This window comes from Meleagris gallopavo, chromosome 8 (genome assembly GCF_000146605.3).
Source record: "Meleagris gallopavo isolate NT-WF06-2002-E0010 breed Aviagen turkey brand Nicholas breeding stock chromosome 8, Turkey_5.1, whole genome shotgun sequence".
Taxonomy (NCBI): domain Eukaryota; kingdom Metazoa; phylum Chordata; class Aves; order Galliformes; family Phasianidae; genus Meleagris; species Meleagris gallopavo.
This window is the reverse complement of record NC_015018.2, coordinates 16,773,713-16,792,871: the sequence shown is the minus strand read 5'-3', so window position 1 is coordinate 16,792,871 and position 19,159 is coordinate 16,773,713. Positions and strand designations below refer to the sequence as shown.

Here is a 19,159-nt window from a genome sequence, read left to right as displayed (position 1 = left end):
CACCGCCCCGCCGCGCAGCGCCGCCGACGGTGGCTGGCAGGGACAGAAGGGACGAGAGGAAAAAGCGAGAACCGGGACCGGCCTTCCGCCAGAACCGCCAGAACGCAGGGGGGCGCCGTTAGCATCTATTCCCTTCTGCCGCCTCCATGGTGCCCCTCTCTTCGCTTCCGGCGTTGCTGAGGGCGAGCATCTTCCGCTTCCGGTTTTCTAGTTCCGGGTTCCCCTGCCGAGGCGGTGATGGCGGCGGCCTCTTCCTCCTCTTCCTCTTCGGCGGCGGGGTGCCGGGACGGCCCGGTGGGGCCTGGCTGGAGCGACTCCCAGTTCCGCCATTACTCTTTCGAGACGCGGCCCATCCCGCGCCTCAGCCACAGCGACCCCCGCGCCGAGGAGCTCATCGAGAACGAGGTGAGGCGGGGAGCGGGCGGCGCTGCTCCTCCGGCCATACGGAACGGGGCCCGCGGGGCAGCTTATGGGCTACGGGGCTCTCCTGGCGCCGGTGCCATCCGTTCCGCCTCCCGACTCGTCCCTCGGGGCTGCCGCTTCTTCGCTCTGCGTGCCCCGCTTGCCCCCTTCCCCCGCGGACTTGCAGTCCGCCAGGTTCCCGGTCCCGTTATTTGTTATTATTCCTTTTGGTGCTGCAGCCTCGGCTTTTGTACGTGTAGGCGCTTTTGCTTTATTTACTTCAGTTTTTTGAGAGGAAATCGCGAAAATACTGTGTAAAACCGTGTGCACGCAGTTATTCTTGAAGTGAGTGTGGCCACAGATGTGAAGTTTGCATTGCAGTGGCTGCGCATCTGTTGGTTCTGGAGGACAAGCTCAAAGTTTGGTAAGATTGCCAGGTTTGGGGCCAGCAGTCCGGCAGGAAGGGGTGTTGTGCTTGCACACTGTGAGAATATAGCAGGTGTCATTCTTGTTTACGTCTGTTACTGTTTATAACAGGAAGACAAGTAACATTCTTTGCCTTACTTCTCTAGTGGTTTTTTGGGTAGAAGGGATGGTATAATCTCAGGTCTTGGTTGTATTTTGCAGTTATTCACCATGAAAAAAGAGATAAACACTTTCTCTGGATTTAGAATTACTTTTTTTGTCCAGTATTTATCCCTTAGTAGTTAGAGCTGGAAATGACGAGGCAGAATTTACTGTTTCCTTGCTACGTGACAGAACCAAGCAAATCTGAAACAGTCCCCAGCTTCTGTTTGCCTAACCTCCCATGTTAGAGATTAGCTAAATAGATAGCAGTCTGTCCTGTTGCTACTGTGGGAGCAGCCACCACTTACTTAAGACTTCCTGTTGTGTTTTGTGTGTTTTTCTTTCCGGGCCAAGGCATGTCATTGCTCTAAGTGCCTTTTCCAATTATCTATTTTAAAAGAGAGTTTGTAGAGTTGCAGTAACAAACGTGATCATTTTCAAGTCTAAAAGATCCTTAATCGGTGAATTTCCTGTTTCTCTCCAGGAGCCAGTCGTGCTGACGGATACAAATCTGGTTTATCCTGCCCTGAAATGGGACCTGGACTACCTCCAGGAAAACATTGGCAATGGGGACTTCTCAGTGTACAGTGCCAGCACACACAAATTTTTGTACTATGATGAAAAGAAGATGGCCAATTTTAAGAATTTCAAACCCAAGTCAAGTAGGGAAGAGATGAAGTTTGCTGAGTTTGTGGACAGACTTCAAGAAATACAACAAAAAGGGAGTGCTGAGAGGTAAGTGATGGGCAGAAATTCCACCATTTCTTCAGGTCTCCACGGGGTACATTTCAGTGAGCCTGGTGATAAAAACCTTTCAAACTTCATTTTTATAGGCATTTCCTGCATAACTGCCATTGACAGCAGCTGTGTTAGCTTAATAAAGAAATACGTGCACTTAGTTCATGAAATTATTCAAACTGTTTTCTTCTCTCTCCATACTGGAGTTTAAGCAGAGGAGGCCTTACGCATCACTTGACTTTGGCAAACTGTGGTATTGGTAGAGGAGCTTCTTTAACGATAAAAAGGTAGAGGTTGTAGAACTTAACCTTTTTACAGAATACTGAGGTAAACTGTCTTAACTTTTTCTCGCAGAGATTAGGAAAAGTTGACTGTGTGCTATGAGTTTGTAGGTGATGTCTGCCTACCGCTAACAAATCTGTAAGTTGCTGAACGGAGCTCTGTTCTCTATAGAACGTACCCATTAGCCACTAAAACCTCCTGGTTAATTTCATCTGTCACCAGCCACCTAAAAAGACTTATGAATGCATAGTTATGTCTTAATTTGAGGCAGCTCTGTGTGTCCATGTCCACTGGTTTCTGTGCCTTTCCTTTCTTTTTCAGCTTTAGGTGTATTTTCTTCTAAGAGAGGAGGCAGTCCTTAAGCTTAGAAACTTGTTTTCCTTTGGGCATCATAGACTTCATCAGTAACACCAAGATTGCTAACACATATGTTTGATTCAGGCAGCTTGATACTGAAACATGCTGGATTTTTTGAGCCTTTACACATTTCTAGCTCATTGCAGATGATTAATAGTGCTAACATCTATCTGAGGATTATTTGTGAGTGTTTATGTGAGCCTGTCTGTTTAGGGCTTCTTTCTCCTGCACTGTGAGGTAGCGTTTTTGATCTAAAATTCCAATTTTCCCCCTGTGGTTGTTCATATGGAGTTGTGTTCTGCTTCACTGTGTACCAGAAAATCATTTGGCAAACTGTGGGGACTTTTTGAAGCCATTCCTTTTCACAGCCATTTATAGTGCTGTTATAACTCCTAGAGACTTTGTTCTATTTCTTTGTCTTTGAAGTCTTTCTTAAGAGATATAGAGATGCATTTCTGTGTTCATCATAAAGCTTAATATTTGCTTCCTGCCTGTCTTTGGGGAAATACAGACTTTACTTGCAGCAAACTCTGAATGACACAGTTGGAAGGAAGATTGTGGTGGATTTCCTTGGCTTCAACTGGAACTGGATTAACAAGCAGCAGGGGAAACGTGGCTGGGGTCAACTGACTTCTAACTTGCTGCTCATTGGCATGGAAGGTAAGTAGCTTCCTATGACTCAGGGAGAAGATTTGGTCAACAATTCTGTGTTTGAGTTCCCGAAAGTCTTTCAGATGGATTTTTAGCTAGTTCCTAAGTGTTCTTCCCAAGCAAGCAATTGAAAACTTTCAGTTGGAATGGGACTGTTGTCACAACTTGGATTATAAAAGGAGGAAGCCAAAATGAATAGCTTATTGTGAATGCCTGGAGGTAATCTTCTGCTTGTGGAAAGGCTCTAATTGATACTACTGGGTGATTATTGTGATCATATTTTGAGACCTTTGTTGTTTGAATACTTCAGATACCATAGATCTAAAATGTCTGCAGTCTAAGAGTTTGTAAGATGAGCAAAGTTAGCCTTTTGGACTTTTATTAGAAGTGACCAATGTCTACCCTAAAGGAAGAAACAGATGTGTATAAAATGACTCATTGTATTTTAAGATTTGATTATATTTAAGATCTAGTAGTAATAGTCAACCTTCATAACCGTTACTCAGTGCCTGAGACAGTAGGAGGGGGTTGTATTATGAAGCCCCAATGACAAGGAGGTTTGTTTACTTGTTTTCTTGCAGAATTACTAGGACTTGTTTCAGAATCGGACTATTAGACTCCTTTTCTCTAGATTAATAATAATAATAATAATAAGTTGTAGAATTGACTATAAAAAATTGTCAGCTAAACAGACTACCTTATGAAAAAGCTTCCCATCAACATTTGCCATCTGCTGTTCATGGAGGCAAGCTGGAAATCCTAATCCTGCAGAGCATAAATTGCTGAATATGGATTCAGCGTGGAAATTGTGTGTGGGGTAACAACTGTTCAGTAATGACTGACTGATAAAATGATCAGATTGTAACGTTCCTGGAGTTATTTTGCTTTCTTAGTTTTCTTGATATGGAAGAGTATTTACAGTCTCCAGCAAGGAATAGAACTTGCTTCAGTCTCTCAACTGTGCAGAAGTGTCTTGATTATCTTTTCTCTCTGCACAGGGAATGTGACACCAGCTCATTATGATGAGCAGCAGAACTTCTTCGCTCAGATTAAGGGTTACAAGAGATGTATCCTTTTTCCTCCTGATCAGTTTGAATGCCTCTACCCTTATCCTGTGCACCACCCATGTGACAGACAGAGCCAGGTGAGAGTTGCAGATCTGTTTTCTGCTCCATGGAAAAACAAGGGTATTTGTGAAGATGCTATGTGGAAAGAATCTGTATTATAGTTAAAGCTGCATAGCACTTCTGAGCTTTGCAGCACCCGTGTTCAGATCCATTAACTACTGAATACATTGAGTATAGATGGGAGGACAGAGGTGCTTCTGTTTGTGTGTGGTCCTGATTTGCAGGCGCTAGGATTATCAACTTCTCCCACTGATAGCACATCTGGTCTTCAGCAGGTGCTTCCTCTATTCTGATTCATAGATCACTTGGCCAAAGATGGATTTGCTTGGAGAGAAATTTCAGGACTCCTACTGAGTTGGCGGTACTTTCTGGATATGCAGGAGCTTACTATGGAGTTAAGATGGAAATGGGAATGTAAAAGCCAGAAAGGAAAGATAAGGGGGAATTTCATACTGTGGCCAAATAAGGACTGTCACAGCAGGAAGTTTTAAGTATCTTAATGTTTTGTTGTGTTAGGTGGATTTTGACAATCCCGACTATGAGAAGTTCCCGAATTTCCGGAGCGTGGTTGGATATGAGACGGTGGTGGGTCCAGGGGATGTGCTATACATACCTATGTACTGGTAAGAAAGATGGTGGGACTGCACAGTGACCAACAAGTAGGGGTTAAAAAGTTTTCTTTAAACTCTTGGGCTGGCTCTTAGGAGAATTTTGCTTTGCCTCTTCCAGCAAATACGTCTGTTATATTTTCTGTTATATCTTGGGCCAGCCTGCTTCCTTTAAGATGGGAGTGATAATTTTTCCTGATGTTACCTTGTTGTGTTCTATACTGATGTGCAAGAAAAGGATCTGTATTTAAGAAAGGAGTTTTCCAGAAGTTCTGAGTTCTTCATGCTGGAAGTGTAGGGCCATTTTTGTGCAGTCTGAATTCATTCAGCCAAATGATTTGCCTATAAGCTGTAGAAATATCTTCTCAGTAGTTCTTTTTTTTCTTTTGATCTTTTTGTGCAGGTGGCACCACATCGAGTCTCTCCTAAATGGTGGGATTACCATCACTGTGAACTTCTGGTACAAGGTGAGTACAAGCACCTTCGTACACCTTGGATATCTCTGTTGCAGAAAATTGTTTCAAATAGAACTCTATTGGCACGTGCTGTCATTGTGAGATCTTCTTTGCAACAAACTGTGAGCTTTAATGTTAAAAACTACTTTGTGTTTCATGTGGTGTAAAGAGCTGAGTGACTGGGAGAAGATTGAATAAATTGCCAATTCAGTAAGCATGCAGTGAGCTACTTTTGGTATTTCAGGGTGCCCCGACCCCAAAGAGAATTGAATATCCATTAAAGGCTCATCAGAAAGTGGCGATAATGAGAAACATTGAGAAGATGTTGGGAGAAGCCTTAGGAAGTCCACAAGAGGTACAAATGAGAACCAAATAGTCACTGCTGTCGAAATGGTTGTAGGTTAACGCAAAACTTAAGGTACAATCTGTTTGGCTCTGCTGGTGTTGTCACAGCACAGGTAGGAGAACACAGCTTTACTCTTTTGCTGTAATTGGTTCTTTGTGCTGTCTTCAGAATTCTCCTTGGCTAGAAAAATGCAAACTCCTTAAATTATAATTCTATAGAGGAAAACTACAGGCAATGGAATAACTGTTCTGCTTTATGGAGGAAGATGTACTTTGGCTTTGGGCAGTATCAAGAAAGCGTTGCTTCCAAGCTATCATAAGTCTTCTGTGCAGCAACAATATCCAGTATTGTAAATAAATAAAAATTATCTTATTTTTACCTGTTGAGTTCAAATCTCTTAAATTGGAAATAACTCTTCCATAGTTGTGTGCTTTCCCCTTTATCCCAATCATCTCTGCTCTTTTTTCCCCCAATTTTAATTAACTGATATTTCAAAAGCAGTGGACTAAAGTACTGATATGTGCTTTTGAAGATGTCATGTTGATCTGAAAGTGAAAATACTGGATATGAATATAAATGCTTTCATAGTCTGTATCCCTTACCACTGTGCAGGAACTCTTCTTTAGCTCAATAATGTGAGGTCAGTCCTGTCCCCTGCAATTATCTTGCTACTGTAGCGTGCGTAAGGTCTTCCCATCAGGCAGTGCTGAGAAATAGGAGTGGTCTTGCTGGAAATCTGTACTGGCCTACCTTCCAAGTGACTCCAATGACCAGAGTGGATTTAGTGATGAAGAATATTCCTTCTCTAACATGCAAAAAGCAACCCCTGATGAAGGTTGGCTGCTTTTCATAGCGTGTTCTGAGAAATCATATGCAGGAAAGTGAAAAAAAACGTCAAACCAATACTATGCATGTAGTATTTTGGTGGTATCTGAAGTTGAATATTGTCTGAGAACTCAGGGTGCCCCAGTGCTGATACCCTCTGCCCTTGGGCACTTGACTCTTAAACTGTCTAGATGTGGAAGGAGCATGCTGTGCAGTTGCCTCTTCTGTGTAACTATCTTGTCTGTGTTTTTGCTTTCAACAGGTGGGCCCCTTGTTGAATATGATGATTAAAGGACGGTATGACTAATGCCTGGCTGCCCAGGTGACTGATGTTGCAGCTGCTTTGTTCACAAGCAATGGAAGATACTGAGAGCTAGTATTGCACGCAGCACTTAACAGACTGATGGGTTTCCTGGCCCATCCCTATCCCTGCCCCACTACAATAAAGGGGGCTACTGGAACTGCAATACCGTTAGTACCCCGATCATCCTCCACTGTCATCTAATCGAACCTCCCAAGAAAGAGTCTGCACTTACTGGAAGCTGGATTCATGCTCACTAACTTTTGTTCTTCCTCTGCTCTGTTTGCCACAAAAAGAAGCATGGCTTCTGGCATTCAGATGTTGCTTCAGGATTTTCAGGCATTTGAAGAAGAGTTTGAAGGGGAACTGGGGTTGATTGTGTTTCCTCAGCCTCATGGGGTTTGTGCCTCTCGGCTGGGTTTACATGTTGGTGCCTGCAGTGGATATGGAATGGGAAGTGACAGGTTTCACAGTTCTTTGTTATCAGAGGACCTGTCCATGCTCAACTCTGGCACCTTTTTGTGTAGCAGAAGTGAAAAAGTGAAATGATCTGTGTATGATGAGTAACTGGACAACTGATTCAGTTTCTTTAACTCAAGACATCTGTGCTTGAGACTTTGTACAGGGTAGAGAGGTAAAAGTGAATTAATCAAGTATGTGAGCACCAAATCCTGTGCTCTTCAAATGTCTGTTGTAGGAGTCTAGATAAACCTTCTTCATTCTGTGACAGCAGCTTTGGGGAGTAAAGACTTCTTTCCCACTCTTAAGCTGCAGTGTTTTAAAAGGGGATGAAGCATTGTGAAGTGAGATAGATAAATGTCAGGCCAATCTTTGAGTCTTGACTGATCGAGCCACATCTGAAAAAAAAAAATTCTGTGGTAGTGCTGAGAGAGACAATAGAAACACAGTGTGAGACAGGTACAAAGTCTCCTTTATCCCCATCAGGGATGCCAGCTCCTCAGACATTTTGCCCTTTTTACCAAACCTGCAAAAACTCGAGTGTGTGTGGCTGCACGCATGTGCGCATGTTTGTGTGATGATGTATGGTTCCTGTCCATCAGTTTAATCCATGCCAGTGTGGTGTTCCCTTCCTTGTACAGTCACTTGAAAGAGGTCAGGGCTTTCTGTTTAATTGTGATTAAGTTTATCTTAATCCTTCTTACGTTCTGGAACTTGGCATGGCTGGAAGTGACAAGACCAGGGCAGAGGAATAAGCTTCTGGTTGAGTTCTCAGCAGTCACCCTAAAAAATCATTGTGCTTTCCTCCATCTCTGCTGGGAAAAAAAATAAAATAAAAATAAAAAAATAAAAATTAAAAAAAAGCAACAACAAACACCTTAGGCTCATATGGAGGCTGGCTTTTTATTCCCCAGGGTGCACTGTAGTGCTGCTCCTGATTTGGAGATAGTGCCAAGGACTTGTATATCTAATGCAGTTGTAATGGGTCCTAAGAGTATAGATGGGAGAAGTATTTCATTAAAGAAAATAGTGAGGGATTTTTTTTTTTTTTTCCTGTTGAGACTTCCCATTACTTTCCCCTTTCTTCAGGTCTTATTCTGACCCAGGATTCTGATAAGTGTTGAGAAGATGCTGCTCGATAAGTGCTCTGGCATTGGCCTCAGGCCTCATCTTTTGCAGAGATAGCTAATGCACCACATGCTGTGAGGTTTTCTTGCACAAAGGTGATAGACTTCTTGAACCGGTGGTTCTAGGGGCTAGTTTTATGGCTGCTTTCAGGTCAGAGCAAATGAAGTGTAATTGGCAGCTACAGAGTCCTTGTTTAGAAAATGTACATGTCACAGAATAGTCTGACTGCCGTGTTACTTGTTGCAGATTCTGCCAAACGAAGGTCACTCACCTGGGTGCTTCTCAATGCTTAGCCTTTGGCAGGTGGGGAAGAAGGCTAGTCTGCTGGCTGGCCCAAAAGAAGGCCTTCCCAGGAGCCCTGGGCACACATGCAGTCTCTGCCCTTGCTTGAAAGATGCTCAAATGAAATCCCATCTCTGTGCTATTTATTTATCACACAGTAGTCTCCAGTACTACGTGTTAGACACCATCAATTCTTGGAGCTCAGGGTGGGAATTCATGTCCCATGTGGAGAGAGAATGGTACTTATGTAACTTTAGGATCCTTTTTATTTGCCAAAGGTCTAACTTTTAAAGTGTCTGAACAGTTTTTGCTGCACTTGACTTTGAAAGCTCATTTACAATGCACTGATGGACTGACTCTCCCCTTCCGTTTTCACCTTGTGCTTTCAATGCCCCTTGCCATGGTATTGGGAAGCTGTGTGTGTTCTCTGCTAGGGGTGTGTGTGTGTGCAGGGGGTGGGGTGTGACAAACACACGGTACCTTCTGAAGTGTAGTTCTTAAATACAACCAATGTTGAACAACAGAACTGTGTGGCTTCTATTTTTGAGTGACTGTACATGAAAGATGTATAAAGGGATGTGCATATGGAGTTACTTTTTGGTCTAATAATGTCACTTTTTTTCTTAGCCAGTAAAGACTGCTAGTCTCAGAAACTTCACAACAGCAATACCAACTGCATTTTCATTATTTACCCCAAGCTCGTCCCCATAAGCCTGACAGGAAAGCTGGGTGTAAGATGGTATCTTTAAAAATTGTTGTAAGGGAACTGTTAAGACACGGCCTAAACTGATTGAGCACCTGGTGTAGGGGGGAGTGGCCAGCCCAAGAACCACAGGTGCAAGCAATTCACCTGTGCCTCCCACCTGACTGAAACGAATGGGTGCTGGGCCCACCCCTCCCTGGGCTCTTTTAAGGGCTAGGCTCTGGAAGGAGAACATCTCCTGGATGAAGGCTACTTTGTGAGGGGGGGTGTTCTGTAGCTGGAGGCCCTATCACCTGTTGGATGAGTTATCTATTTCCTATATGTGATTGTTGTGAACAATGCTTTGCTTGAAATCACATTTATCAGAATCAGTTTTGTAGCTTCCGAGGACTAACAACTTATCAACAGCAAATATTGCTAGGGAAGCAATGAAATTTCTTTCCTGATGATTTAAGTGGTATTGTGCTATGGTCACCGATGGGATCAAAGGACCAAACTATACTATCAGTCTAATGAATTCTTTATCAACTGCTTCTCCTATGTGCATCTTGTTCTCTCTTTGGTTCTTTATGTGATTCATACTTTCGTCAAGGTAATCTAAGTGAAAGGCTTCCTATTTGCAGAGGCACACAACTGTGGGTGGTGGGGTACTCTCAATAAGCTGAAGATGTGGACTATTTTCTGGTGGTAATAACACCACAGTGATCTCAGCATCTAACCATCAGTGAAAAAGCCGTGGCTAAATCGGAACGAATTTCTAGTGTGTAGTAAAATAGGGGAGAGTTGAACAGAAGATAAGGATGTTGGAGGGTGGTAAGAGACGGCTGTCTGACCCTAGGGTTCTGTAACATTCATTCTTTGCACCCTCGAGGGACAGTTTGAATGTGGAGGGAGTAGAAAGACTAGCGGGTATGTTCTCTGTGGCCATGAGCATTCTCCCTTCCTTGCTGTGCCTGCTGGGATCATCACCTCTTTGAATACACAGTTGCTTCTCTTCCACTGGGCATAGTTGTCTGCGTTTGTTTGTTGCTATAGTCTTTCTCTGTGCGTATCTCTTGAGTAATATGCACAGCTGGTACTATAAAGCTCAGAAATGTCTTAGATCGTGCAAAGAAGTAGAGGAAATTATGGTATCAGAACTGTGTCATTTGAAAAAATAGGTCAGATTCTTAGTCTCGTTTGGTTTTATTACCTTGTGATATTTTTCTTTTATTTTGCTCCCCAGTTCTTCTGTTTCTTAAAAACCATTCTTTGTTCTGAAGAAAAAAAGTGACATTTCTTTTATTCCTTGTAGGCCATATCTGCAGGACTTTTCCTGTAAGAATATAAAAGCATGGTGTTTTAGACTGGTGTGCCTTTTTCACTCCTCAGTGGTTTCTAGCACTCGGTGCCTGGAGGAGAAGGAGGCCAGGAAGCCAGCAGGTCAGGATCAGAGTTAGAACTGAGAAGGTATGAGATCAGGTGCAGACATGGCTGTGATGCTGGGGCAGCCCAATACAGGTGGAGATGAGGGGTGAGACCTTCAGCTTCAAAGCTGCTCTTGTTTTGGGGTGGAGAGGGGAAGAAGAAGGGCAGGCCCTGGCTAGGGCAGCTGCTGCTTTTCTTTGCAGCAGTTCTTACCAATAGACGAGCTGCTCCCAACTCTGAAGTTTCTGAATGGGGACAGTGCACTCTAGCATGGGCAGTCTCTTGGCAGGTCTCAATTGGTGTTCCTGCATGGTCAAGCTGTGCTGCTGTCCCTCTCCTGGAAGTATAGCAGCAGCTGCAGTAGGGAGTACTGCCTTTGTATGTGGCTTTTTTTTCAGAGGGGCTTTCCTCTAAGCCTTCCTTCTGCCGCATGTGCCTGAAAGGCTTTCTTGCGCTTTGCTACTTGCACTTTGCTAGTGTTATGATCTTTGTCTTCTCATCCCAGCCGAGAGATGGTATCTCACCTGTCAGTGTCCCAGGATGGGAAGTTGCCATCCTCACTGTGTGATTTTTCTGTATTGGAGCTGCCTAGGAGTTCTTGTTCAAGTAAAGTAAAAGAGAGGCTATTACTGTGACAAACACACGCAAAGTTCTAATTACTGCCTTGCAAAGTCAAATATTTGTTGCAAGCAGAGGACTAATTGTGGGGGGAGGGAGCGGAAGTAGAGCCTCTTGGAGTGTAAGTGGAACAGATGCCCGGACGCCTTGGGGAAACGCAGCTTTCCTCTACAAATCAGAGCTTTAAATTACAAGGCTTTTACCAAAGAGAACAGTTGTGGGAAGTCGTCTGCTCTCATTTGCGTAATGGCTTCTGTCACTGGTGATTAGACACAGGATGAAGGAAAAGAAATTTGACAATTAGGAATGAGCGATCATTAATCAGAATCTTTGTTAGAAGGAGGAAAGGGGGGAGAATATCCCTCAAACAATGGAGGCAGCCACAGGAGCCACATGAAGTCCATGAGATGCATAACTGAGTGCTACTGCTGCTCTACAGAGCCCCCTCCGCCTAGGTGTGGAGTGGCAGCAAGGGTTTCAGCTCAGCTGACGGCAGGGTAAAATCCTTCTTGTGCTGCCCAGTAAGTCTTTGCTGTCTGCTTAGAAAGGGAGAGTTCTTATTGTGGAGCCCTCTCCTGGTGCTGTCAACACATTCTACTTCCTTCTTCTTGGCACCTGACCCTAAGTTGCCATTAGAGCCACTGAATCAATGTTAAATTTTTTGCTGAGTCTCCTTTCCATCAATGTTGTATGCTACTTTGCAATAAGGCAGAGCTGGGGTGGGCCTTGAGTGGTATGTGGAAAGATTACGATGAGCAACATGAGAAGTTCCAGCTCTTCTGCTAATGTCATTTGTTTTAAGAGCAGGGGGGAGCCTGCTGGATTATGTGGCAGGTAGATAAAAAAAGGCAGTTGTTATTTCTGTGTTTGTCATTTGTTGGCTTAGCTCATCATCTAAGCATGCACAACTCAGCACATGCATTTGTTTGTTTTTTGTGGGGTTTGATCAAATTATCACTACTCATGGAGAAACAGGTGACAATACTACCACTGTCATCTTTGAGAGCATCCTGTGCAACTGCTGCTGCAAGGAGTCGCCAATGGAGGTGTAATGAACAGAACAGCATCTCTCTACTACTGGTTGGCAGATCCCACTCCTTGTGTGAAGGTTTAGCTTTATCCAGATAAGGTACGGCTGCTGGGATAGGTGAGCTGCAGTGCTTTTGCAGTGACAGACACGTATGTAAAACCCCATCCTTTCACAGGAGTGGCATGTAGACCTCAATACTTGTCCCATCTGTAACACTTTGTTTACTGAACATAAAGTTGTGCTTCTCAGTGTCTACAGAGAGGTTATTAAACCAGTCAGAGCAACAGAGTTGGAAAGAATATTCCTTGTGCATTGTCTTACGGCATAATAGTGTGCTCCTAAATAGGCTGCTCATGCTTTGTTGACTCTCAGCCTTCCACGCCACCTTTTCACTGCTTAACCATTGACTGTGTTTTTGATCCAAGCATGAAATCGTGCTTGAGAACAAGGCTGTGCGTTAACCTTTTCTTTTTCTAATGGACACCTAATGGAACAAGGATCATGCAACAAGCAAGGGACTGCTTTAAGTTACAAGCCACAATTAATTCCATTGATTACGAAGGTCGTGTGTTGAAATCAATGCAACAGTAGTAGGTTTGAGCATGGTGTCTATATTGCAATAAAACCAATCCTGAAGCTCCTTCCTGCTTGGAGTTCTTCACTGAACCTGTCCTTGTCATGCAGAGTTACAGCGGTACTCTTCTGACTATTTTTAGCAGACTAGCTATGAGCAGGATGCCACCAGTTTATACCATTTATGAGCAGGATGCCACCAGTTTATACCATTTTGTTCAATGCTCAGCTTCATCAGTAAGCCAGTGGTACAGAGCAACATCAAACAGATTTGCTGGTTTGCTTTCTGATTTATAGTCTAGACTGTTCCATCAAGCCAATCACAATAGCCCAACTCTGTCTGGAATTTGCTATCCATTGGGAAACGTTTATGTGGAGAAAAGGGGAAAATAGGTAAAGTATTTTAGAGCTCTCAAGACAAATAGATTTTATGTGATTGGTCTGTCCATAGCTCCTCAACCATTTCCCTGTCCCAACCGAAGCTCTGCCACCAGAGACAATCACCTTAAATGTATACAACTGTAGGGGCATGTAACTACAGCCTGGGTGTAGGAGACTAAGTTCTTGGTGTGATTGCAAGGACAAATGTGTGTACAGCAGCTTTCTATAGGTGTACACACACAGTGCTGGTTGCATGGGCAAACAGTGGGGTGAAGGTTAAGCACAGGAAGGTTACTTAGGGAGAGACTGGCTAGCTAAAATCAAAGGACAAGAAAGCATCATGGGGTTATGGCAGATGTTGGGAGCTTTAGGCATATTGCAGTAGGGTTCATGTGAGCTGAATTTAGTGTTGTTGCAGTGCAAGGCCATAGGTCACATTTTCAGTTCTCTAACTTAATTGACATGTTGTAAATATATTTCCAAGTCTTGACATGCTAAACATTTTGGTGTGGTTTGCAGGAAGAGACACTGCCTCTGATTAGATAAACAGATCTGGCTTGGGAGGGAGGCTGGCAGATTATTTGTGGAACATACAAGGTTGCTGGGTATTGTCTCAAGACTGGAGCTTACTGGATTTATTGATTTCAGTGACAGCTTCTTTCTTTGTAAGGTTAGGCCATTTGCTTGAGACAGAGGTCTCTGTTGGGGTGGTTATTCTTTCTGTGACTGGAGATCAAAGAAGATCTTTGAAGGGGAGAGCTGAATCTATTTCACTTCATTCCCAACTGGCTTTAATTTCAAATAAACGATAGCCTGGATTTTCCCAGTTGTTTGTGTTGTTCACCAGAGAATCTCAAAATGAAGGGGAAAACAGCAGGTCTCAGGACAGGATTTACCTGGGCTTTTCATCCACACTCATCACAAAAGCAGCTGAGAGAATCAATGGTCTCATTGCACTGGGAATCTGAGTGTGTCCAGCAGCAACTTTGCAGGCAGCGAGAACTAGTGGTGCTGGTAGGTGTTCAGGTCAAATGCCAGCCCCTGCCAGCTGTGGAGCTGGAGAGTGTAAGGCCTTCCTTTGGCATATGAGGCAATGAGCTCCTAATCTGTCAGCTCATTGTGGAGCTGGGGAGTTGCAGATTTGTGTCACTCAATCTGTCAGGTCTGACTCTGCTCTGGAAGGACAGCCCTTAAGGCTTTGTGGCTATGTTCAGGGTGGTGCAAGTCTGCAGAGTGAGCAGAGGTATGAGTGTCCAGTGGGAGCTATAGGCTTGGAAGGTCCAATTCATCAGCCACCAGTTGACTCCAAGCACAGACTGCAACCCTTGCTTCTACCTCCTCCCTAGCACAGAGGCAGACATGTCTCCTGCTTTTGCTGTTCACTCATAGCTCTCCCCATCCCATCTGTCTTTCTCTCCTCCTTACTCCCCTTCCTTCTCCCTCCCTCTTCCACCTCCCCCTCATTCCCTGTAAACGATTAATCATTTTGACAGGCTCAGCAATGGCCTTTATTTTCTTGAGGCAGCCAAGAACCGTCTGTGAGCACCTTCTCTGACACTCCTTGTGCTCTCTCACCAATCAAATTGGCCACTTCTTCTGGAATGGCACTGCCAGAAATGTGAGGAGACTGGGGGGAGAAAACTCCAATAGATCTAGCTGTGCAAATGGACAGTGGAACAGCATCCAGTTAGGGTGCCATGAGGTTGTCCGTTAGCAATGATGAATGTCATCTCACTATAGCTTGAATGTGTCATACTTTTCTCCCTCCCTCTTCTTAGGCTCCCCTTCACATCTTGGTTTCAGTGCAAAGGCAGTTGGGAAGAAACCAGGCCGCTAGAAAAATATCAGCCTTCAAAAGAAAGGCTAGAGGGAAAAGCTGTTGGAAAGAAGAGCTGGGAAGGAACTTTTTACAAGGGCAGGTAGCAACAGGACAAGGGGAAATGGTTTTAAACTAGAAAAGGATTGATTTAGGAAGAAATTCTTTACTGTGAGGGTGGTGAGACTCTGAAACAGGTTGCCCAGTGAGGTTGTGAATGCCTCTGTGCTTTGGTTTACCTGGATTTGTACTATAGTGAGGATGCCTTCCATTCACCTGCAGCCAGGGAAGCTCTTAGGCCAGTGTATATGCTATTGCAGATGCTCTCCCACCTACCTAGAAGAAAGAGTGCATCATATTCCCTGATCTGCTCTAATCAAGTTTTACAGCGTCATCGTGGAATCAATGCATGCCACAATTCTAGAGTTACTTTTTTTTTCTCTTAGTGTGAAAGCAAACACCGTCTGCAGCAGGAAGGAGAGCCCCTCAAATGACCATTCTGCCCACGGCTTCTGGGGAGGTCTAAAGACTTTGTGGACACTAATGAAATGTAACAGTTACAGAAGTACAGGAGATAGTGAAGGAGAACAACTAGAAGTCAGATGGAATATGATGTAAAGACCTTGCGATTACTTGATGTGAATGACAAGTCATCTGTCATAAGGCAGGAGACTACATATGCTGACCAAGGTGGTCCCCTCTAGTCTCGTGTTCCATCAGACAAGTAACAAGCCCTGAGCTTAGAAGACAGTGAGCAGACTCATTCTGGATGAAAAGCCATGGAGTAAGACTGCACCAGCTCCTCAGTAAGAGCAAAAAGTGGGATAGATAGAAGGTGTTGCTTGTGTTTGGAAAGCAACGCCTCTTTCTCAGTGCCACATCATGCTCAATGCAGCTATGCCTCTGGAAGGAGCAATCAGGCTGATAATTTCCCAGAGTCAGCTGACTGCTCACAGCCTCTTATGAGAGGTTGCTACCTCCGTTCACCATATGAGCTTGGGTTCTTGTTGTATGTGATACACATGAGAGTCAGCAGAACCCGCCCAGAGTGGGTTCAGAGAAGGCATCAAAGGAAGACCACAGCTTCACACCTATGCCTCTGTTATTTGTTTTGCCCTGAGTGAAAAGGTTGCCCTTCAAATACGGACCGAAAAAGCTGTTACAGCCCAAGCCCAAAGAGAGGACAATAATCTCATTTAGACCAAATGTCTTTGCTCCCTGTGGGCTGACTGCATCAGATCTCTGGAAGATTTGAGCAGAAGAGGAGTTAACAGGCACATTCCAGCAGGTGAAAGGGCAGCATGCACTCTCTCTGGCAGGCATGCTGCCCCACCTCTCAGGAGTGGCTTCTGCCAAAGTCACTGTTGAGTTGCTCTAAACTAGCCCTCTCAAGGAAATATTGATTTTTGTGCTGGTGATGCTAAGCATATTGTTGAATGAAAGGCTGTAAATGCTTGGCAGAGCAGCTGTGGCCAGGCCATTGACCTGACTTGCTTTCCATAGGCTTGTTCTCATGAGGAACACAGGCGTTGTGACTCCAGGCTAGTGGCTGCTGATGGCTTCAATGCCTCTTCTCTGGCAAGGAGTAGTTACATGTGCTCCCTTGTGTGCAGTCAGCAATTCATTAGCAGGGCTTTATTTCCCAGCAGAAGATAGCCAGGACAGTTAATGTCTAGTATGGGAAGTAACATTTCTTTCTTGAATGTAACATAAGAAGAGAAGGTGCTGAAAGTCTTGAATAGTTTATCTCAGTTGTAGTTTTCAGAGAATATATGAGATCAGAAATAAAGTCTGACCAGTGTGGCTAATGCTAACTATTATAGAGAGCCTGTTTTAAATTATGAGCAGCCCCAGCAGGGTCTAGGTCTTCACAAGTTCCTGCCTGTTGCATGCACTAAAGGCTGTGAGTCATGTGGCATTGCAGTGACAAAATACATGAGAAAGCCATCAGTTGTAAGCAGAATGAAGTTGGTTTCATCTTTTCTTTCTCTTCTCAGGAAGCTAAACTCTAGGAAGGGGAGGCTGAGAGTGTCCAGCAGTGGGTTCTCATTGTTGCTTAGACCTATTAAATTCAACTTTGCTTGCCCAGGGAGACTATGATATATTCATCCGAAGAATTAAATGTAATTTGAATGGCCAAGGCACTGCCTGATCTAAGTGTACCTTCTTTAAGCAGGAAGTTGAAGCAGGTGATCATAAGATCCAATGGGTTTATACCAGAGAGCCCATCACCTGATGTGTGGTATTTCATCCCAACATGTGAAATGATGGTTGGGCTAGATGATCTTAGTGGCCTTTTCCAACATTAATGATTCTGTGATTCACTGAAACGGCCTCAGAGCCCGATGAATTTAGCATATGTCCAGGGTTTAATCTCCAGGGTTATGAAGACTTTTCTCAGTGAACTTGAGTATGTCTGTCAGCAGGGCTTGTTACAATAGCAGGCTTGAGTAGATGATATTTTATTGAGAGCTCTTACTCATCGCGTGACAGATGCTTATCACTTCCCCACACTGAGCATCCAGTGTTCAGTGGGAAAGCTGGAGTGTGAGGCAACTTCACATGCTCCTTTTAGGTGGCAGACATGCTTGTGCTTCTAGGGACTCTGGGACTGGAGTTTGAATAAACTCGAGTTAGCAATCCAAAATTTTGAGGTGCCCTGGCCAGTATGGAGATATCTGTGTCTGGGCACTGTCTATCTGGGCTGCTCTGAACATTATGGATGTGTTGCCGCTGTCTTTGCGGAGTGGATGAAAGTGTTTGTGGTAAAATGTAATCAAGTGGAAAATTGCAGTGCATATAAACACATATGGCACTCAATGACTGGGCATTAGGCACAGTGACTGCAGGCAAAAAAAATTATCTGTAAACGTTTCGCAGCAAGTTTCGAAATCTTAAAGAACAATAAGATATTAGCAATTTAATGGGGTGATTCAGCGAAGCAGCGATCCTTGGGTTGGGAGAACGAGGATGCATGCAGCTGCAGTGACGGAGAGGCTGGAATTACTCAGCCACGCTCAGCAAGCCCTGTCTCTCAGCACAAGACAGCTGCCAAAGGTTTCCTTCCCATGGCAAAGTGGCTGTGCTTGGAGAGGGGAGCCAGGAGATGGCCCGTGAACCTCACCAGTGCCCCCTTCCAGCTTCCTCCAAGAGCCTGCTGTTTACAACAGCATTTGGAAGAGGCTGTGTGCAGTCAATGAGGCAGAACTGATGGGCTAGGTGGATCAGGCCTGGCTCAGACTGGGAGCTGCAGAGTCACTGCAGGTTAACAGCTGCCTTGGCCTCTCAGAAAGGGAGTGCTGGGTCCTGGTCGCTTTTTGTGCCTTGAGGCTCCCATCTGCTTTTGCTGCCTGGGGTAGTGCATTCTTAGCCTCTGCAGAGCCTGCAGCAGTCAGATGCTTCCTGGGAGCAACCGTTTTTCACCCTGCCAAGATGTCACCTACTGAAACTGAACTTGAGTCTTTCATGTCTAATACCATGAGATTTCACTCCATGAGCTTGCTGTCAGTCTCCAAACCTCTTGCTTTGATATAACTATTGAAAGAGGACAAGGGCGTGTCAGGGCAGCATGTGAAAGTGATTCTTTCATGAGTAACAGAAGTATCAGAAAGGTGTTTTTCCTCTTCTTTCTATACAACAGAATCACACAGAATCACAGAATTGTAGGGGTTGGTAGGGACCTCTAGAGATCATTGAGACCAACCCCCCTGCCAAAGCAGGTTCCCTACACCAGGTTGCACAGGCGAGACTTGAATATCTCCAGAGAAGGAGACTCCACAACCTCCCTGGGCAGCCTGTTCCAATGCTCCGTCACCCTCACCGTGAAGAAGTTCTTACGCACATTCGTGCAAAACTTCCTATGCTGCAGCTTATGTCCGTTTCCCCTCGTCCTGTCTCCACGTACCACTGAAAAGAGACTGGCCTCACCGCTATGGCCGCCACACCTCAGATATTTATAAACCTGGATCAGGTCCCCTCTCAGTACGTCTTTTCTCAAGGCTAAACAGACCCAGTTCACTTAGCCTTTCTTCATAGGGGAGATGCTCCAGGCCCTTCACCATCTTTGTGGCCCTCCGCTGGACTCTTTCCAAGAGATCCCTGTC

The 19,159-nt window shown here is 44.5% G+C and overlaps 1 protein-coding gene across 1 annotated transcript; it reads left to right on the top strand.

Annotated features, from left to right (window-relative positions):
• Positions 1 to 204: 204 nt before the first annotated feature.
• HIF1AN (hypoxia inducible factor 1 subunit alpha inhibitor) lies at positions 205 to 9,121 on the top strand. Its single transcript, XM_003208001.4, has 8 exons — positions 205 to 405; positions 1,454 to 1,704; positions 2,858 to 3,006; positions 3,996 to 4,141; positions 4,641 to 4,747; positions 5,136 to 5,199; positions 5,432 to 5,542; positions 6,621 to 9,121. Exons 1-8 carry the CDS (start codon positions 238 to 240, stop codon positions 6,663 to 6,665), a joined length of 1,041 nt encoding a protein of 346 aa, XP_003208049.1. The 5' UTR covers positions 205 to 237; the 3' UTR covers positions 6,666 to 9,121.
• Positions 9,122 to 19,159: the final 10,038 nt, after the last annotated feature.